The sequence below is a fragment of the Gastrolobium bilobum genome, unplaced genomic scaffold (genome assembly GCF_033153095.1).
Source record: "Gastrolobium bilobum isolate Gb01-03AN ecotype WA unplaced genomic scaffold, APGP_CSIRO_Gbil_v1 utg15473, whole genome shotgun sequence".
Classification (NCBI taxonomy): Eukaryota; Viridiplantae; Streptophyta; class Magnoliopsida; order Fabales; family Fabaceae; genus Gastrolobium; species Gastrolobium bilobum.
In genome coordinates, this window is record NW_026897632.1 from 254075 (window position 1) to 276942 (window position 22868).

The 22868-nt window shown below is 33.0% G+C and overlaps 5 protein-coding genes across 7 annotated transcripts; 3 read left to right on the forward strand and 2 right to left on the reverse strand.

Annotated features, from left to right (window-relative positions):
* Positions 1–971: 971 nt before the first annotated feature.
* LOC133308838 (caffeoylshikimate esterase-like) lies at positions 972–4449 on the forward strand. The gene is made up of 6 exons (XM_061509560.1): positions 972–1004; positions 2932–3078; positions 3180–3310; positions 3577–3714; positions 3852–3950; positions 4096–4449. The coding sequence occupies exons 1-6, from the start codon at positions 980–982 to the stop codon at positions 4447–4449; spliced, it is 894 nt and encodes a 297-aa protein (XP_061365544.1). The 5' UTR covers positions 972–979.
* Positions 4450–4776: 327 nt separating this feature from the next.
* On the reverse strand, positions 4777–7734 carry LOC133308830 (UDP-glucuronic acid decarboxylase 2-like; the record flags this gene model as incomplete). Its single annotated transcript, XM_061509551.1, has 4 exons — positions 4777–4989; positions 6657–6749; positions 7473–7547; positions 7669–7734. Coding segments are annotated over 4 exons (447 nt in total), but the record flags the coding sequence as incomplete, so codon positions are not given.
* Positions 6654–15339, forward strand: LOC133308829 (NADH dehydrogenase [ubiquinone] iron-sulfur protein 5-B). Of its 2 annotated transcripts, XM_061509550.1 has the most exons (3): positions 6654–6664; positions 12588–12741; positions 15034–15339. In XM_061509550.1, the coding sequence occupies exons 2-3, from the start codon at positions 12592–12594 to the stop codon at positions 15130–15132; spliced, it is 249 nt and encodes an 82-aa protein (XP_061365534.1). In that variant the 5' UTR covers positions 6654–6664; positions 12588–12591; the 3' UTR covers positions 15133–15339. The 2 variants fall into 2 exon arrangements, with proteins under 2 accessions (XP_061365534.1, XP_061365532.1); XM_061509548.1 differs by lacking the exon at positions 6654–6664 and having other exon boundaries at positions 12522–12741; positions 15034–15336.
* Positions 10128–11080, reverse strand: LOC133308828 (pectinesterase inhibitor 6-like). The gene has a single exon (XM_061509547.1). The coding sequence runs from the start codon at positions 11000–11002 to the stop codon at positions 10409–10411; it is 594 nt and encodes a 197-aa protein (XP_061365531.1). The 5' UTR covers positions 11003–11080; the 3' UTR covers positions 10128–10408.
* Positions 15340–17833: 2494 nt separating the features above from the next.
* Positions 17834–22587, forward strand: LOC133308827 (serine/arginine-rich-splicing factor SR34-like). Of its 2 annotated transcripts, XR_009751227.1 has the most exons (15): positions 17834–17988; positions 18255–18350; positions 18805–18870; positions 18948–19022; positions 19157–19265; positions 19348–19394; positions 19484–19541; positions 19783–19832; positions 19967–20023; positions 20154–20281; positions 20382–20483; positions 21152–21223; positions 21312–21806; positions 22088–22146; positions 22265–22587. XR_009751227.1 is itself a non-coding variant. In XM_061509546.1 (14 exons), the coding sequence occupies exons 2-14, from the start codon at positions 18264–18266 to the stop codon at positions 22266–22268; spliced, it is 876 nt and encodes a 291-aa protein (XP_061365530.1). In that variant the 5' UTR covers positions 17834–17988; positions 18255–18263; the 3' UTR covers positions 22269–22587. The 2 variants fall into 2 exon arrangements, 1 of the variants encoding a protein (XP_061365530.1); XM_061509546.1 differs by lacking the exon at positions 21152–21223 and having other exon boundaries at positions 21773–21806.
* The last annotated feature ends 281 nt before the right edge of the window (positions 22588–22868 follow it).

Below are 22868 nucleotides of genomic sequence, written 5' to 3' on the forward strand. Positions count from 1 at the left end.
TTTAATTTATAATTATATATCCAAAAAAATTTCCACACGCTCCATTACTCCACGTGTCCACCTTCTAGATTAGTCAAATTCATTTAAAAGTAAATACCCTTTTTAGTCCTGAGCAAATTTCACAAAACCCGTTTTAGTCCCTAGCATATAAAAAGGTCCATCGAGGTCCCTAAGAAATTCGAAATGAACTCATTTAGTTGAAATTGAAGTCCCTCACAAATTCAAAAAAGACCCATATTATGGGTCCATTTTGAATTTCTTAGGGACACGATGGACCTTATTATTTGCTAGGGACTAAAACGGGCTTCGTGAAATTTAGTGAGGACCAAAAAGATATTTACTCTTTGTTTAATTAAAAAAACACCCTCACCGTCTCTATCTAAAAGGACAGAATTCACCCTCTTCTCTCCTCCCATTCTCAGTTAAAGCTGTTTTCGTTCTCCCCTGTCGCTCTCTTTTATGTTCTTTCCACTTATTTAACAACTTTTTCATCATCAGGTTCACGTACATTAGACTTCTTTAGCCTTTGAACTAGAGGAGGTGCCCTTTGTAGATCCGTCACTTGGTGAACGGTTTTTGTTTTTCATTTGTTCAACATTCGATCATTTGACTCTCATCGGATTATTTATTTGGCTGCTTTTATATCATGGATTTGGAATATGAATATCAAGAAGTAAATCCTCCCTAGCTCTTTCTTTCACACAGTACTCGATTCTTCTTTTGTGTCGCGGTTATGTTAATTTTAATGTGGAGATTGTTTTATACGTAACATCAGGAATACAGGAGGAACTCAAGGGGCGTGCAACTCTTCACATGCAAATGGTTGCCTTTCTCTTCTCCAAAGGCCCTGGTTTTTCTTTGCCATGGTTCACTCTCTTTTTTCCCTGGCCCCTCTATCTCTCTCATTATTCGTCTCCCTCTCTCTCTTAGTAGGTGTCGTTTTACGTCGGCTTCATTAATTATTTTTGCAGGTTATGGCATGGAATGCAGTCGCTTCATGAGAGGTAATAAATGTTCTTCGATGACTTCTTTTCCTTCCTTTTCCATTCCTCACCTCCCAATTTGTGTTATTGTTAGAGTCAGTTTAAAGAAGATTGAGATAACAAATTCATGCATAAAATATAATGCAAAATACTCACGTTTTAAGTTGAAAACTTAAATTTTGTGTGAAAACAAGGATTTATGTTTTACTAGAAATAATTGCGTTTACCAACAAAGAAGCCTAGCACCCTTGGTAGATAGTTGGGTTCTTTAGTTATGTTGATAGGGATTTAATCTTTCGCCGTATGTATGAAAAAACTTTGTTGGGAGAAATTTATTCACTTAATATGATCTTTCATCTCGAAAGAATTAATCTTCAACTGTCAAGCTGAAAGATATTTTGAGAAGTCAAAAAAAAAAATAATACTTGTGTTTAAAGCCACTGGGTTTGGTATTCTGGGAAACCAAAAAAAAGAAATACTTGCATTTAAAGTCACTAAATTTGGTTGAATAGTAAGGGATTTGAGTAATTTGTATTACACTATGTGTTCAATTTTCACTATTATATATATAAAAAAAAAAAAATACTCGCGTTTAAACACCATATTAACATATGAGCGAAAATAATTCATCTTTAAGGAATATAATTTTATTAAAAAAAAATTGTATAATTACATGAAACATTATCTAACTGATAGTTAAATTAACATCAAGTTAAATCTTTAAGATTTGAACGTGATAATTATATATTTTTTTATTTAATTATTTGTCATCTTCTCGTAGGTGGTTAAACCTCCAATGAAAATAATTACATGAACACTTATTCCTTAATGGTTGAACCTCTAGTTCAAAAAAAAATTCATAGAAAATTATTCCTTTATTTATTTTATTTTTCTGACCAAAGTTTATTGATTTATTGTATCTCACTCTAGTAATGGGAAATCACAATATACCTAATAAACTAGAATAGAGCTAACCCATAAAGATGCCAAATGCCAATCTTGCACCCGTACGTCGATTAGGTGACCAATTTATATTTGAGAAAAAAATTTGTTGACAAAAATTGTGTGTCAGGCGGGCCCTGTTGACACTTGGTCAAATCTTTCCGAAAATGAACCTGTGAAATTGGAATAAACTTTGGTACCGTTGTATCAAAGATTTAGTATATCTCACCAATGAAAATATTACATGTCAGTTAAATTTTTTTTTTCTGTCAATTTTTTTTCTCTGATGTATAATGTTCTCATTGATGGAATGCACTGAATCTAGGTACAACAGTAGTACCAAAGATTTATTCTTGAAATTGAGATCCATAACAAGTTGGTTGGTAAACCATCCAATTTGTCATATAATAATCCAACTGCCCTTCGCCACGTAAGGGTACAGTTGAACCAACAATAACGATGGTATTGGTTCATTTCATGCAACAAAGATATAGTAGTACTAGTAGTGGTGTGATCCAACCAGATCTTACAGCACTCCATAAAAAGAATAGGTAGCTTTGTTTATCTAAAAATTAAAAGAAACTTTTTTAAATTCAAACAAAGCATTAAGAAGCGTGGATCCACCACAAAAAGTGACGTACTGAAAAAATTTATTGCAATTTTATCTGAGCAGAGGAGGCCATACTAGACATGGCGTGGGGGAAGATTTTTTCATGGTGGTGACTGGTACTGGTCACATTATTATATCTTTCCTTTCAATTTTTCCCCCCTCAGTTGGAGTGGACAACTCTTTGTCCTTCATAGGCCCATTTTGGTTTGGCAGCCTCAAAAATAGAACATTAGATTAACCACCCCGACCTAACCCCCCAAAGTGATGATGATAATATATAATAATTAGAATGATGCATAACTAATATGGGCAAGCATTAGAGCTAAAATTAATAGTACAGAAATTGCTATGTGAACTTTTGTATGATTTGTTGCTTTGGTTGCATGGTGTCTGTAGAATGTGGAGTAAGGCTAGCGTGTGCCGGATATGCTGTGTATGGTGTCGATTATGAAGGGCATGGACTTTCTGAAGGTGCCCGATGTTACATAAAGAAGTTTGATAACATTATTAACGATTGTTATGACTTTTTCAAGTCGGTCAGTGGTAGGGATTCAAATTATTGACTTTATTTGCATTACTCTCAGTGTTGAAAGTTGAGACATTATGGGGAGTGCTTTTATGATTGATTCATTTGCGTATTTCAGTGCTCCAAGAGTACAAGGGAAAAGCTAGGTTCTTGTATGGAGAGTCAATGGGAGGGGCAGTGGCCCTACTTTTGCATAAAAAGGACCCTTCTTTCTGGGACGGTGCAGTTCTCGTCGCGCCCATGTGTAAGGTAGGTATGATTCGGAAATTATGAATGTCTTTTGCGCGGACATTCATTCAGCTCAGAAAAAATAATATTTTACGAAAAATTTCCAAATAAAAATATTAAGTTTAGGTAAATTAATTATTCAATTGATTATTAGTATACAAATATGTAATTCATAAGCAGCTACTTATTAACTTCATTAATTGAGTAGCTATAATTTTTTTCCTACATAAAAATTGTAACATGCATGTGGCTGGAATATGCAAATTAATATCCAAACAATGAGGCAGATATCAGAGAAGGTGAAACCACACCCGGTGGTCATCAACATATTGACTAAAGTGGAAGATATTATACCAAAATGGAAGATAGTTCCCACAAAGGATGTCATCAATTCAGCCTTCAAAGACCCTGCCAAACGAGAAAGGGTGAGGCTTAATTTCCTCTTTTCTCAATATTTATAATTTTCTCAAGTTTAAATAAACTGTAATTAATTAAGGCTTACTTAAATGACTTAAAAATCTTGCCTTGATTGATGTGCCTCTTCCTTTGACGGTGGTTGCAGATAAGGAAAAACAAGTTGATATACCAGGACAAGCCCAGGTTAAAAACAGCATTAGAAATGTTGAGAATCAGCATGAGCCTTGAAGACGGCTTATATAAGGTTATCTGCCAGTTTATTTTTATATTTGAATTTAATTCGTAATCTACTTACCCTTTTTATTTTTGCCAAAATATCAAATTAACACTTCTTAAATATACTTATTGTAACCAATTTGTTCGCGGTCCATTGGCTGAGTTTTGAGCAGGTGACCCTGCCGTTTTTTGTATTACACGGAGAAGCAGATACAGTGACTGACCCAGAAGTAAGCAGGGCATTATACGAGCGAGCCAGTAGCAAAGATAAGACCATAAAATTGTACCCTGGAATGTGGCATGGTTTAACATCTGGGGAACCTGATGAGAACATTGAACATGTATTTGCAGACATCATAACATGGCTAGACAAGCACGCCAGCAATGCTGCTAATGAGTCTCTGCAACCAATTCAGAAGTTGACAACAGCTGCATCGCCAGTAAAGATTTTACATCGAACACACGGGAGAAGAAGCTACCTTTGCGGATTGAAAGTACACTGCTTGCGATCCCACTCAGAAATTTAGATTGTAATCCCACTCTGGTAGGGACTCTGAGAATGTGACCATATGTAGTTATATATATAATGTTTTCTGAGAGTATATCAATAATAAAATTGAGGGCGGGCATTATGTTAATACATGAAGAGGTGGTGTGAGACGTAGATAGATTAATAATCACGAGCGTGTGGATAATGATAGAACAAATTCCAATTTGCATTTTCTAAGAAAACTACAATAATGGAACCCCGCTAACTGTTATCTGGCTATGAAGTGCAAACTACAATCCTTTCCCTTTCCCACTCTCAGGGACATGATAGAACAAATTCCAATTTGCATTTTCTAAGAAAAGCATTAGGCTGTGGTTGCACCTTCCTTGTGGTCACCAAAAATGCGTTGTCGGAAGTCAGAAACCATTAAAGGGAGTCCCTTGCGTAGGTCCACCTTGGTTTCCCACCCAAGTAGCTCCTTAGCCCTACTAATATCAGGCTTTCTCTTGTGTGGGTCATCTTCTGTGTTGGGCCTGTATTCTATCTTAGCATCTGGATCTATTGTTTCTTGCACCACCTGCAACAGTTTCACCAGGCCAGCTTATTTTAGTGTATATCAATAATTCAATATACAATATAGAATAAAATTACTTTTGGATCCTTAACAAAAAAAAACAGTCTCCACTTTCTTTCTTTTCAAAAAAAATAAATCAATCAATTTTTAGTTCTTCTACAATTCTATTTTTTTGAAGTAAGAAATTTAATAAAGATTCAATTTAGTCCATAAAAAAAGACTTAATATGAGTACTTTTTTTGTAAAAGATGAAAATAAGAACCGTATTTTTTGTTAGGGACAACAAGTTTTTACTCCACAATATATCATTCAGAAATCGTTAAACCTATCGAGTCCACTGACAAGAAAAATAACCCTTTCTTCCCAACTGGCATTATTCATTTATATTTACCCATAACTATTTATGATAGTCCCTAATTCTTTGCGGATTGAGACGTTGAGTAGAGCCATTTTTTTGGCACAGCAATTTATAAAATTTTAATTGTATAAACAACTAATTCAACCGAAAAGTTTAAGCATGCTCCCTCACAATAGAGTTCACTGAGTTTGAAAGATGGATGATGCACCGAATGGGAGCAGCGAAGATCGAACCGGGACATCGAGACTATGATACCATGTAAAAAACCAATTCAATCAAAAAAAAATTCAAGTTGTTGGCTGAGACTATATTAATGGTTTTATATATCTCTTGCGTGAGATAGTGTGTTAGAAAATAAAATAAACCATTAAAATGCCTTTATCCAACACCTTAAAATTTGGGTTGAGATAGTTCTTAACATGGTATCAAAGAATTCGATCTTCACTACCCTACTTTCTAGTGAAACTAAAATAAATACAAGGTAAATAAAAAATTGAAACTCTGTAATATCTACAATTCAAGCCCAAAAAAGAGAGAGGAAGAATTTGAAAATTTTCACAAAACTCTCTAAAACCCTTCTTGTTCTTAAAATTAAAATTTTCTTAATTTGAGAGATTTAAACTCTCAAATAATGGGAGAGAATACGCTCCATTTTCTTTCCCTCTTCTCCTCTCCCTTCTTTTCTTCTTCCCTCCAAACTCGCAAAGAAAACTTTAAAGTTTTGGGTTGAAATAATTATTTAAAAAATGAATAAATAGTCGGCCTAACAAGACAAGTTGCACAATCTACTCCTGGTTTTTACTTGTTCAGTGAATAAGAACGAGATACATGAATAAACTGGTGTCCCGTGAAGATGACTTTTGGGTTTATTGGCGTAATGCGAATGATTATAAGTAGTTTTACCCTCCCTCGTTGTCTTTGCAATTTAACGTGCCAAATTTCTCTCAGGTATTATTATAAGCCTATCTTAAAAATATAAAAGGTTCCTTCAACCAACGGCATACTTAACATCAATAATATTTTTATCCTAAATTGATTGGTGTTGGTAGTGGATGAACAAGAATAAAATAAAATAAAATAAATTAAAACAGAGAAATAAATAAATAAAAATTAAAAAAAAACATATGAAAAAAAGAGAATAAAAATATAGTGAATGTAAAATAAATAAGACAGAAAAATAAATAAAAAGAAATAGTTTAAATAAAATAAAATAAAAAAGAAAGTAAATAAAAAATAGATTAATAAAAGGGGAAAAAATTCCTTCACTTAAAAAAAATAGTAAAGCTTATAAGAGCACAAAAACCCACTTTACCTTGGCAAGTTCAAGCATGGTGAATTCACCCGGATTTCCAAGATTGAAAGGTTCCACATGTTCTCCTTTCATGAGGCGTATCAGACCCTCTACCTGTACCAACATAAACACCGCATTAATCCAACATAGAGCAGCATATGGACTCAGAGCGAATAATCCAAGCAAGTTTACTCCCAGCAATTTCACCGCGTACTGATCTAGGCCTTAATCTAAAGATCACAACCGTGGAATGATCCAGGCCTTAATCTAAAAGTTCACGATGATATTTGATTATTTGCAATAAACGTGTTACTTATGAGCTTCGTGCATTTATCTTAAAAGCGAGGTTGCCACTTTTATTTATTTATGCTTCATTCTCCATTGTTTGCAAAGTGGAGTTTTTATTGTCTAGAGAGCAGGTATAAAGTAATGGCCCACCTGGGCCTGCAGAACTGCTTCCATCACATGCCAATGCTTCAAAGTTAAATGAGCCACTAACACCATCCGACATGACTCGACTATGGGCAATGGAGTCATTTAGACACACGACAGAGCCTTTGCAAAGAGCTTATATACTAAAAGAATTGAAAAGACCCGTTGCAGGAAGCCAGGAATGATTTGTTACATATGCAGTATGCACATGGGGAAAGTTCACATGTTTTTGGCTTGAAACTAAAAGAAGCCAAGCTGCTTCTAATCCAAATTGCCATCCGAAACAAGTAGCATATATGAAATTGGAATTTAGATTTGATTAGAGAAAACTTATTACCCATTTAGCTTATTATTAATTTTTCTACTATGCAAGTACACAAGAGAGAGAGAAGTACAATCACTTACCAAATCAGATACATATTGGAAACTCCTTGTCTGCTTCCCATCCCCATAAACGGTCAAAGGCTCCTTTCTTAGTGCCTGCATTAACGCCATAATCAGTGACACTTAACGAAGAAAGCCACAATGCATTCCTTTCTGTAAACAAGGTACGTATATTATGTAATCTATCCAAACTATACTTTAAAATTAGAAGACTCACCTGAGCAACGAAGTTACTAACAACACGACCATCATCTAAGCACATTCGGGGCCCGTAGGTGTTAAAGATTTTTTGTGTTTATTTTTTTGTTGGTTTTATGCCCAAGTTGAGAAATAATAACGTAAAACTTATTATCATATTTTTTGTGTTTATTTTTTTGCTTGTAATAGAGTTAGAAAAAATGAATGGATAGAGGGAATTGATTTTTCTCTCTCTTTTTGTGTTGTAAATAAGATTTTGTGAGTTGGATTAATAGGTAAAGTTTTTTTTTTAGAGATTTATGTTGTATCGGTAATTAAACAATGAAAGAGAGTAGAATTTGTTTTCTTATTCTAACAAATCAAGCACATCCTAAATCTAACAAAACTTTTTTTTTTCAATCTCGAGGAGAAAATGGTCTCAAACCAGCCATGAAACCACAAGTTTTACTGTACATGTTTTGATTTAGCTAATTTTGTATAAGAAACAAATTATGACACAACTGATAAATAAATTTGGCATCATATTTTAATTCAAGATCTTAAATTATTATATTAATGGGTCCTCTTCCTTATATAATCCTTAATTAATTATTTTTTAATGGACATGAGACTTAATTATTAATCACTTACCTTTGAATTTTTAACACTTTATTGTTGAAGGCGTATAATGATACTTACAAATAACATATCAATGAATGTTTGAGGTTGCTTTGTGACATAGCAGATCTATAAGTCGATGAGGCATGGTAAGTATTATGTTAAATGAGTTGTAACATAATACTCGCGAGCCAATTTGAAAAAAAAAAGGTTGACCTGCTTTTTATTTTATTTTTTTAACTAGCTCTTTTGCCTATAATATTTTTTTTTAAAAAAATCTCAAGCTAAATGCTAAAATGATGGCTTAAATGCTCAAATAAGGTCCAAAATCTTAAACAACAAAAAAGTATTAGAAAACAAAATTAAAAACATAGCGGGCCCATTTCGCTAAACTTGCTAACCAACACGGACCAAGCCTGAGTTAGCAGTTTAAAGCCCATTTAAATTTGTGAAGGCAACCCATTTCTGATCTATAAACGTTAGTGAGCCATTCAAATGATTTGCCCAATTTCTATTTCAGAATATAGTCAAATTCAGTAAAGACTAAAGAGGATGGCAGCTAACCCAAGGTGTAGCTCAGTTGGTAGTGGACTGAGCTCCAAGTATTTGGGTTTGTGTGTCTACAGGGCATGGAGTTCGAATTAATGGAGTTGCATTTTGGGGTCAGCAGATAAATTTATGTGTGTGCAAAATAATCAAAAATTTGGGTCGAACCATGAACCGAACCAAACCGTCCCATAAAATAACTGGTTTTTAAAAACTAGTTCATGAACCGAACCGAACCGAACAATTTTCAAACCAAACCAAATTAATTTTTATAACTTTATTTTTTTTCTTTTCAAAAGAGGGTCGACCTGAACCGGTTTCGAACCACTTCCGAACAGAACCAGTTTTGAACCGAACCGAACCACTTTCAAACCGAACCATTTAAACCAATTCGGTTCGATTTTTCAAAAAATCCGGTTCGGTTCAACCCATGCACATCCCTAAATATTGTAACTATTAATTTTAATAAATTCGGTTCGGTTCAATCCGATATCGGGAAGGATATTGTAACAATTAATCAAGTAGTGTTACTATCAATATTACTACCAATTAATTTTATCGTTAGATCGATTATGTGGATCAAACGGTTATATTTATTTTCATCTTTGTATGGTTATGATCCCTCATATTTAAATTAAAAACTTTAAATATAGAGGATCATAACCATACAAAGATGAAAATAAATATGAAATTGATTGGTAGTAACAATACTTGGTTGTTACAATATCCTATTTTTTAATGCATTTAAAATTTTCTTTAATTTTTTTTTCATGAAAGTCACTAAATGTGCAGACATAAATTACGTCTTCTGGATCCGCCACTGATCTCATCCCGAAAGAACGAGGATACCTTGGATTTATTAAAAAAAAGAGAGAGAGATGATGGCAGCTAGTGAGGGATATAAAATAGTACTTATAGAAAAAATACAATAAACAAACAGCGAGGCAAATCTCTATAGGTTATAAAATTATCTAAGAACGATAAAAATATCTATAAACGTTAAATAAGTTTTTTTTTGTAAGGTAGCTCCTGCAAGCATACAAAATTGTAAATGTTTGAGTGATCTCCCTATTGAGTAGACTTAATGGGAAATTAGATTAACTTATTTTTGTAAAACAATTATTTATCATGATTTTTAAGAGTTTTTTTTTCATTTTTTTTTTAAAAAATTAAGAGATTTTTTTAAGCTTTGAAATAAAGTTCTTTTATAATATTTTTTTAAAACTTTATTTCAGAAGCCTCAACTTTAGCATTTAAGCTCTTAGAACTAAAGACGTACGTACTCGTCTCACTAACAAAATAGAACTAAAGAAATAAAAGAACTTTAACTAGGGGATAGCTTTTAGGATTGCATGTCATATTTACAAAGAGGAAGCAGCATCCAATCCATAGTGCAAGTTGAACCAAACTCAATATCCAGACATATCTCATCTCATCCTAGCTAGGCTTTCTTTATTTCTTCTCTCTGTCACATTTCCAGGACGATTTAAAAGAAACAAGTATACATATATCTTAGAAATAAAGCCACTATTATAGAGTATCTATAGGACACCTGTTCACAACTTATTTCTATATCCTTAATTTAGAGAGAATTTCTGTTACCCATTTCAGAACTTCTATGGATCAGTGATGCTTCCAATACCTGTAGTGGCAAGTTTGTTGACGAGAGCTAGAGCGTTACTTGTTATGTAAGACACATTCTGAACCCGATTTTGGAGCAATTTGATTTGCCTTTGAGTTTTGCCTTGAAACCCGTCAAGGCAAGTATCTTCGTCAGTGAGTGCTGCACTTATCCATGTATTGAGGTCCCCCATTTGGGTACTAAATGTGCTTTTGCTCAGCCTCCTCAGAACACCCAGTGATCTGTGAAGTTCATCAAGAGCATCGCCAAAAGTCTCAACACAATCTGAAAGGGCAACTCTGTTTCTTCCTTTCATGCTTCCGTTCCTCTTCAATTTTGTCACATATGTTAGAACATTCTTAACCTCGCCAATTGTCACTGACACTCCAGCACGTGCCCACTTGCTGGGGCTTCTTCCCGCAGTGTTAGAGAAATGTGCTAGAGAGTGTATACAAAGGTCTTGATACCTTGTTACACTGCAAGCATCTCTAACATTATCGTTCCCTTTTGCAAATACCATTTGGCCAGTATTTGTTAGGAATGAAAGAAACAACGCAAGCAGCAACATAAGGCGTGCTATAATGATCATTTTATAGAATGTCAATGAAGAAAAGAAAAAAAAATAGTGATGCTAGTTTGGTACAAACTGTATTAAGAACAGAAGGGAAGAGTCAGGCATGAATATATAGTTCTTGTTCTAGTGGAACTAGAGAGCTGTGAGATTAGCTTTGAAAGTTGGCACTTTAAAAGCAGCATGTTACGTCTCACTTTATGGATCTTTTTCTGGAGGGATCTGTTGCATAGGCAAGAGGCTAGTGAATGCAATTAAGAAAAGGGTGTGGGTGGTGAACTGAAATAGGTGGGAAAAGTCAAAAACATGATGAATGGAAAGTGCGTTTCTCACTTGTCTTGATAAGTATAACTCAATAAGATACTCCATTTTTAAATAATTTCCACGAGTCCTTCCCTCATTTGAAAAATTAAAAACCCTTTGGCTAAGTAGTTGCTTCCAATATTGATATTACTTCTTCTACCCAACAAGGGAAATTTGTCATGTTGCCGTTAGTTGTACTTTATGTCTAATTTCTATTTCATGTCAATGTCCAAAGAAGATAATGAAAATTAAACGATCTCGTGAGTAAGAAGAAGACAAGTAGGTGAATGGGATCTTAATCTGTTTGAAAATGCCTCATGTTGGGTTTGATTACATGAGGTCTCTGTCGTTCTTCCCTCTCTCAGACAAATGAAAAAGATGAGAGACGAAATTGATTGTTATGTGCATAACTAAAAAACCAAAAACTAGATTCTATGATTAGGCCATTGGGACATTATACAAGTTGTAATGTGGTTTAATTTGTGTGTAACTAGTTTACCCTCTCCTAAATTTCAAGGGTATTTTATTTTTGGGTTTTATAAGAGTTATGTTGTAGGAAAAGTGATTGTGTAATGTTATAGAGATTCGTTTTGCGTGCCTTAATTTTTTATTTATTTTTTTGTTTTAAAAAGTGTGGGTCCCACAAAATATTGTGAGTGTAGGAAAGTTTGTTGTGTTATGTTAAAGGATAAAACGAAAACCCTTTATTTTTTTATTTCCTTATACTCAGTGCATTTTTTATCATACAAATTGTTTTCCTTGTCCTTTTACGCTTTTTTTTTTTTTTTTGTAACAAAAGATTATCGCATTAAAGGATTACAAGTCACAAATATCGAGATCTATTAAAGGTACTTATATCATATTTAAACTTACAACTTTTTTAAATTGTTGTTGTTCGATTACTTTAGTCAAGTTAAACTTCATTTGGTGTTTTTACACTTTAAAAAATAAAATCTTAACTTGACATTATATAATTTTTTCAGGATCCAATTATTTGTGTATTTTTAAGAAATTTTTTTAATTAAAAATATAATAATTAGAAAACTAAAAAAATAACTTTAACCTTTTTATAAATTAAAAAAAAAATAACTTGTGAAAGAAATTGAAACGAGCTTCAAGTGTAATTTAATTCAACCCTAAAAAAATATTTTATATATATATATATAAAAAAAAAAAGTTGTGGCAGTTTGGTAATTTAGGCATGGCAGAAGCTGAAGAAGGGTTGAACTAGGGACCAAGAATCAGAGTGTGCACTCGGAATTAGGGAGAGCGCGAAGGTAATAGTGAGTGAAAGATAGAGAGAGATGGCGTCAGGGTGGGGAATTACAGGTAACAAAGGTCGATGCTACGATTTCTGGATTGACTTCCGCGAATGCATGTCTCACTGCCGAGAGCCTAAGGACTGTGAGCTTCTCCGTGAAGATTACCTCGAGTGCCTCCACCATTCCAAAGAGGTCATTTCCCTCTTTCTCTTTTTTTCCTTTTTACACTCATCGAAATCATATCCATACGATTTCATTTATCAAAACCCTAATTTCTAATTTTTGCATTCCGCTCGCTTACAAACCCTATCAATTTCCGTTATGCGACTTTTAAATCTTATCTTTATTACATTTTACTTAGGTTTTTCGTCCATTTTTTTTTTTTTTTATTTAATTCATCATTCCGATCCGATAAACAAAAATACATCCTGTTTTGGGGATCTTATTATATTGAAAGGAAGAGACAACTGTGGAAGTGTTTAATCTAGAAGTGAATTAGCAACTTCACCATCCCTGTTATTATCCACACTGGACAATGAAGACAAATGTTGTAAAAGGGAATTCCTAATACTGACTAACTAAACCCTCTTTTATTGTAAGGTAAAGGATATTTGATAGCATTGGGCAACTATTATTGTAAAAACCTTTCACTATCTGTTGTGGAATATCATTTTACTGCAGCGACGTTTTTTTTGGGCTAAATCCTTTAGCTCTGCGCAGGGAATTGAGCTTAAACTAGTCTATCTGATAGTTTTTTTTTATCCATTATATTTTTCTTTTCATAAGGAAAGGCCTTTGGTCACATTCGAATAAACACATATGTATTCCATAAGTTGGAGATAAGAGACATGGTCAAGTCTCATTGTTATCTTTATTTGTGTGGTTATTGTCGAGTAGCAGTTTAATAAATCAAGGAAGTGGTATCATGGGACAGGGGAATTGTGAAAAATGAGAGTGGTGCTGTGTAAGGAATGACAAGCTATGCATGGCTAGTGATATTTCTGTATTCCATGCTTCCTTTCTGCTCGGACTCAAATTTTGTGTTTTGCCTTGTTAACATATTCGTGTTTTATTTTGAGGGTAATCTTATTGTCAAACTTTAAAGGTGGGTTTGAAGATTTCAGCAAATTTTGTTTCTATTAAATCTTAAAATGTTATTTGTCTTTTCCCTCTAATAATTGTATTTTAATCTACATTCCATTTCAGTCTCTGATTTGAATATGAGAACAACACAGGGTTTGTGCTGATTTATTGGGATTTCTGATTTCTTTTATGCTTCTTTTTGTTGCCATCTATAGCAACCTTGATTTGGCCAGGGACCAAAAATTTGCTACATAACAGAATTTGGTTACGGATTAAAGTAGTGAACTTTGAATTACAACTGGACTTTTAATGTTTGATTTAACTGTTGGACTTTTTAGAGTTATTTTCTTCTCTTGCTTTTACAGTCTATTTTATTTATATATCTTTTTGTAGCTTTGTACATACACAGTGGTTGTACTCAATTAACATGGATAATGGGATATCAGTTGTTAGCTATTTGGCTGAACTGAATGACTTAAAATTATTCACAGAACTTATATAACTTTTCACTAACTTACATTCTAGACACAACTCTGAGGATGTATATGCTGTGGTTGACAATAATATGGTGGTGACTTTCAGAAATTTGATGTTGTTATCATATAATACTGTTTATGAGGTTAGAACCTTCATGCGAATTGTTGGATTTCTAATAGCCAGTCTAGTGCATGAATTCCAAACTTCTGGTGAAAAATTACACAGATTATCATCTTTGTCAGTCATTTACACACACAACACAAACATAATGTATGTATGATTGACTAAAATATTAGTTATTGAATTTGACGAGTGATATGGAAGTTGTTGTTTTTCAAATGTTGCTATTATCTGGTTAAATTCTTTTGCCTTAGTCAAGCTTTTCATTTTGTATGGTTTAATCTTATAATCAGGTACTCTGGGTTCATTCTCGTTAATTCCTTCTTTTCCATCTCTGACTAAGAAGTCAACTAATTTTACATTGGGAACAAGGTGTATATAGTTTTATATTATACTCCTAGAGTGCTTCTTTTGTTTTTCAATTTTTTTTAAAAAAACTTTTATGAGTGTTCCTTACATTTTGGGAGCAATGAAGACAGAAGGAATGCTTTTGGTAAGAATCAAAATAAGGGGTGAAAGATAAATAATTCTAGATTACGTATCTATACTATTTTGTCAATAAAGTTTACTTTGGTGACCAGTGTATATCCTGGTATTTTAGTTTAGGGGCCTTAAAAGAAGTTGAGGATGCTATATAACCTATATTATAAAAAATGTTCGAATTTACTTTGCCACAGCATTGTGAAAGTAAACGTCCCCGCTTTAGATGCAAGGCCTGTTTGACACTCTAGTAAACTTTATGAGAACATGTGTTGGTTCGATTGGCAAATCAATGACTGATATTGATGTTATTGCTTAATGCAGTTCCGACGAAGAAACCGGATTTACAAGGAGGAGCAGCGCAAACTAAGAGCTGCTGCCAAGAAAGGCCAGGAGGATGGCGTTGTTAAAGAACATCATTAGCACTCGGCATTAATTGTCAATTTCATCTTCTGAACAAGTATTGATAAAACATTTGTAATTTCGCTTGGACCTGAATTCCTGCATGTTTTCTGAGCCCTTATTTTATCCCTTTAACGTTGCGGGCTTCTTTTTTCTGTGCAATAAATCGGAGGTCAACTTGGGACTTCAAATCAAACTTACGAGCTTGCTGATTGAATTCAATACATGTCTTTTGAGTTGTAAACATGCTCTGTTAAAAGGATTGAAAGCCTCTAAATGAAAAAGATAAACAGATTAAAACTTTAAAAGATATAAAGTATTTTGTGTAATAAATTTATTGTTCGACTAGGTTGGATTAACTTTTTCTTATGTTTAGCTTAAATATTTATTCTTTAAAATATTTTATAAAGTTAAAATATAAATCCTCTGAGTAAATCAAAGTTGAAACCTGAGTCGTATAATGAGTCCTTACAATTAAGGAGCACTAATGAATAATCATCCATATTTAATGTATAAATTTTTTCTTTTATAAATATGGTAGCATGTAAGTATGGATTACTGCAAGTACTGGGGAAATTTTAACTGAGCCTTATTCGCAGTTTGCCTGCGATTATAAAAAAATTAATTAAACTTGCAAAAATATAAAAACAATTGTGCCAAATTACAAGAATCAAGAGAGAATTTTAACCAAAATGTAATTCTTTTTATGAGTGTATATAAAGCATTGCTTATTGGTATTTTATATACACACGCACATGTCCAATTTACTTGCTAATAGTATCAACGGAATGTGAGAATGGAAATTTTCCAATAAACATGGAATAAAAAAATAGTTGAAATAAGAAATAATGATACCTTGTTAAATTCTAAAAATATTACTATTAGACTAAATCTACAATTACAATTGAAATCAATTAAAAGTTAACAGTTTTTTTTTAAAAAATAAAAATTAATATTTAAATTTTGAAAAATTTTAAAGCACGACTCAGGTATTACTTATTACTATCCCCGATCCGTATTGATGCATTTATCACATTTTTTATTTTTATTAAATGAATGTAATTGTACGGTGAAGATTCGACTCTTAAATTTAATAAGCATTTCCTTGGAAAAAAAATGTTTGCCTTTATCCATATTTTCATTTTACCTTATCCTCTATTTAGCTTCTTAAAAAGATTTGGACATGTGTGCTGCACGGATAAAAAAATGCATTTTTATTAGTAAATTTTCATCGTGTAAAAAACAAAACAAAATTTTATTATAGTAATAGACAAAAATCCAACTTAAAATTAAATATCTGCTTTATATTTAAATTAAAAATACAATCAAATTGAATGTTTTATTTAATTCAAGCATAAATATGTATAAGTAAAATAATTTTAGTTGTTACCCAAAACAAGAAGTTATAATTTGAATTCATTAGGTAAGTCTAAATATATTTATTTAAAGAAAAAAATATTAGATGTTTATTTTACTCTTGCAAATTTAAATACTTTATATCATTAACAATTTAAGTTTTAATTCTAATTGTTCTTATTCCGGTAAAATTGTAGAAATTTTATTATCAACTAATTTGCTGGAATATTTTTTGTATTTCTATTTGATAATGATATTTAAATTAAATTTTTGAGATTATTTATAATTTAAAAGTTGACTATATACATGTAAAAATAAGAATTAAATGATATGTTTAATAGTAAAAAGCTTGTAAAAGAAATGAATTTAAAGGTAACATATAATATCTATAGACAAAAAATTTATCTTATATATTAGTATCAGACATGATTTCTAATTATTAAACAGAAGTAAAGACAATCAAGCAACTATAATTGTTCTATTTAATGAATTACATTGAGATGAGATAATTACTATACTGTTTTTTTTTTTTTTTGATATCACTATACTGTTCTTTATAGGATATTCGATGAAATTCGAACAAAATATAATTACTATATTCGATAAATTTATTTAACTGAATTGCTATAATATCACAGTTATTTGCTTGATTTAGAATATAATAATTACTTAGCTGAATCCAGCTATATTTCATGAATTCGTTTAATTGAATTGAGAGAAATTCTTTATAATTAAATCATTTAATTAATTTACTTTATGAATTCACCAAATTAAAAACAATTATAAATACTATATACTAATTGAATTGAGAAAAATTATTCCCATTGATTTAATTCGCCTAATTGATTGATTTATTCTTTATTCATTTACCAAATCTCAAATAATTGAAAAGAAGAATTAATTTTCAAAAGATGAATGTTAAAATAATACAAAATAAGTAAACTATTAAATAAAAACATTTTTTTTAAAAAAGAACTAAATAACAATACATGACATAAAATCTGCATGTAAAAATTTCATTTTTACATAATATATTTAGATTATGTTAATTTAAAAAAATAAGAACCAAATAAAATAAAGGCATTATTTTTCTATAGCAGCGACAGAAAAGTGATATCTGTCAAAAAGACAAAAAATAAAACACAGAAATTTAATTTTTATTTTTATTTATCAGGATCCGATATGATATCCTATAATTTTATGTCTATAACAAACAAAATATTTATGTCAAAAATTTATAAATACTTTTGCCTTAAAATAAAGGGATGAAGAAAAAGGAGATATACAATCCAAAGCGAGAATCACGTGCGTCGCGCACCACGGTACGACCGTCACATTTGGAAGGCGACATCGTATATATCTAATTATTTTTCCAACTTACCCATTACCTAATCAATACTTCACTCACAGACCCTCTTCTCTTCCCTCTCTCGTGTATCGTCCTCTAATTAAAAACCCTAACCACCAACCTCAGAAGCTTTCACCGCAACGCCACCGATCCCCAATCCTAACTAGTCAAAGGTGAGTCCCTTTCACCCAATTAGACCCCTCCTCCTATCAATTACCCGCAACTCTTTATTCTAATTTATTTGAAATACCCACAAAATTCGATTTTTTTTTACCCCCCATTTTGCTATGCTGTTTTGGTTTTATGAAGAATTATATTCCTCGCTGAATTAGCTTAAGTACGGTTAGGGTCATGTACTGGGTGCTAGGGCATGAAATTTTTTATTTTTTTTCAATTGTAACATGTTGTTGCTTATTTTTCGTTTTTTCACGTGCCGCAGAAAAAAAAAATGAGTAGACGCGGGAGCAGAACTGTTTACGTTGGGAATCTTCCTGGTGATATCCGTGAAAGAGAAGTTGAAGATTTGTTTCTGAAGGTGATTTCGTATTTTTTTTTTGTTTTATTTGCATTTTGGTATGGAATTATGGTCCTTGTGGCATACACCTCACTAGATAAGGGTTGGGTATGTGAAGTTTTTGGGGGATTTATTGACATTGATAAACTTTCATTAATTTGAAACTTGAAAGCCATCAGCTTGCTAGGATCTATACCTACATTGCCTTTATTCGTATATGTGAGGATTTCATTTGGTAACACTAGTTAAGTTGGACTTAAAATTAAGGTATTCTAATGGATTGTAATTGAAGTAAGATACAATTTTTAATGGTCTCTTTTGGGACAATGTAGTAAGATGTGTTCTTGATGTTGATGACCGATCATTTAGTGTAGTACGTCTAATGTACCATAAGTGTTTTGTAGACTTTTTGGTTCTTATACCCTTTGATAATTATGTGGTTTCTTGTTGTTTACTTATAAATTTCACTTTGTAGTATGGACACATAACTCACATTGATCTAAAGGTTCCGCCAAGGCCCCCTGGCTATGCATTTGTAGAGGTGAGTTTGGAACTACTCATTTTGATGTAAACTTTTTTTTTCCCCTCTTTATCCTGATCGATGACTGATTATTGCAGTTCGAAGATACTCAAGATGCTGAGGATGCAATTCGTGGGCGTGATGGATATGATTTTGATGGGCACCGGTTAAGGGTTGGTTATGTCTTACAAATTAAAATTACATGCTTTGTGATCTGATAGCTGCAATGACTTCTATCAAAAGTGAAGAAAAAAGCAAGATAGCTGCAATACCTAGTCTCTTTTTTTTAAACTTTGTATCTTTATAGGTGGAGCCTGCACATGGTGGACGTGGTAATTCATCCTCAAGAGATCGTCATAGTAGTCACAGCAATGGCCGGGGTGGACGTGGGGTTTCTAGGCGCTCTGAATTTCGTGGTGTGTAGATAATTGGAACATTTATTAGGTATTTTAGGATGCTTTTGGTATGCCTCTAAATTTCGCATGCTCCCTTTTGCAGTTCTTATCACTGGATTGCCTTCTTCTGCATCCTGGCAGGATCTTAAAGTGAGCTATTGTGTTTATTTATGTTCTGTCAGAGAATTGTTTTGTGAGTTTATTGATAATGTCTCAAAAAATGATTTTCTTATGTGTAGGATCACATGCGGAAGGCAGGGGATGTTTGCTTTTCCCAAGTTTTTCATGATGGAAGGGGTACGGGGCATTTGGATGAAAATTTTGGTTCTTAATTGTACCCTCTGGTTTGGATGTATTAGTAATTGACAAGTTTTTAAATTGGCGTTGTTTTTCTCCCCACACCCTTTTCCCGTCTTAGTTCTCTTCGTGCGAGGATGGCATTTAAGGCTGTCCAAAGATTTCATGAGTTTTTTTTTTATTTGTTTTTTAGTTTAAAGCTATTTGCTGGAGTCTTTGATGTATTATGGTTGGTTTGCAGGAACTACTGGTATTGTGGATTATACCAGTTACGAGGATATGAAATATGCTGTGAGTTACTTCTTTATTTGCATGCTTTTATTTATTTCAAAGGACATCATGATAACCTTTCATGAGTTTTGCATTGTGTATTCTGTAACAAATACATACATAATCTTTAATGTCGGTGATTTTTGTTGCCGCAGATCAAGAAGCTTGATGACTCTGAGTTCCGGAATGCATTTTCTAAGGGCTTTGTTCGGGTATGACCTGAATTAGATATTTTGAAGATTTTATATATATATATATATATATATATATATATATATATATATATATATTCTCAAGTGCATGCCTTCTACTGATGGTATTTTATCTCTTTTACCCATATAGGTGAGGGAATATGATTCGAGGCGGGACTCCTCTAGAAGTCCTAGTCGTGGCCGATCTCATTCTAGAGGAAGAAGCTATAGCCGCAGTCGTAGCCCTAGCCATAGTTACAGTCGGGGCCAGAGCCCAAGGTCTGTTCAACATGTATTTTAGATTCCAGGTTGTTCCTTGGGTGAAGATTCATCGTTGGTTTTTTTTTTTTCCTTAATCAAATTTATGTTCTTCATGCAGCAAATCTCCAAAGGGAAAATCTTCACAGCGTTTACCAGCTAAATCTCCACCAAGGCCAGCTTCTCGTTCTCGCTCAAGGTCTAGATCCCGTTCTTTATCAGGGTATGAAATGTTTTGAATGTGTATAAATTTTTCTCCTTTACTATTTTTAAAGCTATTTTTGTATTGATATTATTGTTTGGTATCTTAATGTATGGTTGACCCAACTTGACCTTTTTACCAATCTGCTCAGAGCTTCTTAGCGTCATTTGTATGTGCAGGGACCAAAAGGGCCCACCCAGAAGAGGCATTTTAATATATTGCATGGGGGGGAACATAGAGAATTATGAGTATTAATAATGAACAAAATATAAATAATAATCATGCATATCTTGTCTAAGCAAATTTTAGTATGAACAACTTAATTCCTATTGCTTTGTTCCAACGAAGTCAGTTGTCTGTACCATCTGTTGTTTATGTTGATAAACATCATAGACTGGAACTTGTATCATTTATAACTCCTTTCTTTTATCAAAAATAGAAGTCATAGAGAATCTTGTTTTGTAAAGAAAGTGTTATTTATTAGTTTTTCTCTATGAACTTCAGATTTAATCATTTTTTCCTTATGCACTGCTACTCTCTTACCATAAACTCCCTTCTCAATTTTTTCCCCTTCAAGCTTTCTTCGTGCGGTACAGGATGAAACATGTCTCCTTGTAGGAACGCTCGCTTTGAGTTCCTTTTGTTTCTGTGAAAATTCCTTTGTTTTTCTTTGATATGGCTACTTGCAGCATACTGGAATTTGGAAATTAGGAACTTGGTGGGATTTGGTTCAATTGCCTGCAACTCAATTTGTTGTGGAGGTATGATTTTTTTAGATGGGCGTCTTTGGATACCCTCTCAGTAGATCTTTTCTAATACTTTTAGCATGTAAATGTCCATGGGTGCTAGATTGGGAACCAACAAGATCATGGATTGCCATTTTAGAGCTGGATGTCTTGGGTATAAATGCAATTGGGATTTGGAAATCACCACCATTGAGCAATAGGGACAATTTCATTACACTTGTGGGCTTCAAGATTTGCCAAGCCAATAGGGTGCACTATCTGGATTCTCTGGATTTTGTGGTGCAGTAGGGAAGATTTCTTTTCTCCAGTCCACTGGTGTCTTAATACATTACCCTGTGATGGTTTTTTTTTATTCGTTTTTCATCATATTATTATGCATAGAATGTCAATAACTTTTCCTTTTTTAGTCTTCTCTCTGTTCGGCTGTTTTATACATTATGATGCTTGTTTTTACCTCTCTTGGATATGTTAACTGTGACATGGGAGAGGCATCAAGGCTGTTGGATCCAATTTGATAAGGGAACTTGTGGATTTTAAATTCTGTTGTTTGTGGAACTTTTGCAGATCACGATCAAGGTCCAGGTCTCCATTACCTTTGGTGAGTGAATTTTCTGACTTCGATTAAGCATTATTTTGCTGCCTGTCTCTTGTCTTGCTGAATTAGATCACTAGATGTCGTGATTTGCATCATAGAATGGGGAGCTTGGCTTGTTAGGTCAAGCCATGTACTAAGACAGAACATGTGGGTAAACTATATTAAGTCTCATTTTTCATGGTGAATCCTTATGGCTTCTGAGAAAGCATGGTTGAAGTTTCAATTACTGTTTTGGTAGACTGTGTCTTCTTTTTTCCTCTCCAATTAATGGTGTTTTTTGCCAGCGTAATACAAGCCCAAAAAGGCGCAGTGCTAGCAGGAGCAGGAGCAAGAGTTTGTCTCGGTGTGTATCTAAAATTCTGTTATTTCCCTCTATGATTTTGCCCCTATCGCATTCCTTGACATGCTCAATATATATTTTATGTGGTTGTTTTGGATCTGATTGGGCCTGGGTGTGGCAGGTGAGCTCTGATTGTTTTCAATCATTACAATTGATGAAATTGTGGATGACGGTGAGTGCTACAAAGTTACTCTTGTAAGTTGACTTTGGCCGAGAACAAAAAAAAATTATTTGGGTTGAACTTGTTTGAACTCAGTTGAATTGAACTTAAAACTTATACCTATTGTCGTCTTTATCTTATATGGGGGATTTGATGGGCCCTAGCTATCTGTAATAGACTGTTGAATGTCAAACTTACCTATTTGGTTACTTGGGTTGATTTGGTATCGGCCTATATTACATTATTATAATTCCTTGTCTATTTATGACATAATACCCTTGTTGTCGCTACTCTTATTGCCGAGTTCTTATTGGCCCCTTGATTTAAGTGCACGAAAACCTCACTATTATGAAATATCTTACTCTTTAGAATAATTATTCAAATGAGTTGTTTTTTTTTTTTGAGCCACGGGCCTTACAGTTTTTCTTTTAATTGACTAAAAGTGAAAATTTTAAGGACATTCTTGAGTAGAAAATAGTGAAAATGTCCAAGCGAGTATATAGGAACTAAAATTCAGAGGACTTAAAATATAGGTACTACAAATGTTATAACTAAAATTTAAATA

Bases quoted from the DNA above. Each gene is read 5' to 3' on its own strand.
- LOC133308827 (XM_061509546.1), top strand. From the start codon at position 18,264: ATGAGTAGACGCGGGAGCAGAACTGTTTACGTTGGGAATCTTCCTGGT. The intron at 19,023-19,156 runs GTTGGTTATGTC...GTATCTTTATAG, and splicing joins TTGATGGGCACCGGTTAAGG to GTGGAGCCTGCACATGGTGG. The intron at 20,484-21,772 runs GTATGAAATGTT...GAACTTTTGCAG, and splicing joins AGATCCCGTTCTTTATCAGG to ATCACGATCAAGGTCCAGGT.
- LOC133308828 (XM_061509547.1), bottom strand. From the start codon at position 11,002: ATGATCATTATAGCACGCCTTATGTTGCTGCTTGCGTTGTTTCTTTCA.
- LOC133308829 (XM_061509550.1), top strand. From the start codon at position 12,592: ATGGCGTCAGGGTGGGGAATTACAGGTAACAAAGGTCGATGCTACGAT. The intron at 12,742-15,033 runs GTCATTTCCCTC...TGCTTAATGCAG, and splicing joins GCCTCCACCATTCCAAAGAG to TTCCGACGAAGAAACCGGAT.
- LOC133308838 (XM_061509560.1), top strand. From the start codon at position 980: ATGGAATGCAGTCGCTTCATGAGAG. The intron at 1,005-2,931 runs GTAATAAATGTT...TGGTGTCTGTAG, and splicing joins ATGCAGTCGCTTCATGAGAG to AATGTGGAGTAAGGCTAGCG. The intron at 3,715-3,851 runs GTGAGGCTTAAT...CGGTGGTTGCAG, and splicing joins ACCCTGCCAAACGAGAAAGG to ATAAGGAAAAACAAGTTGAT.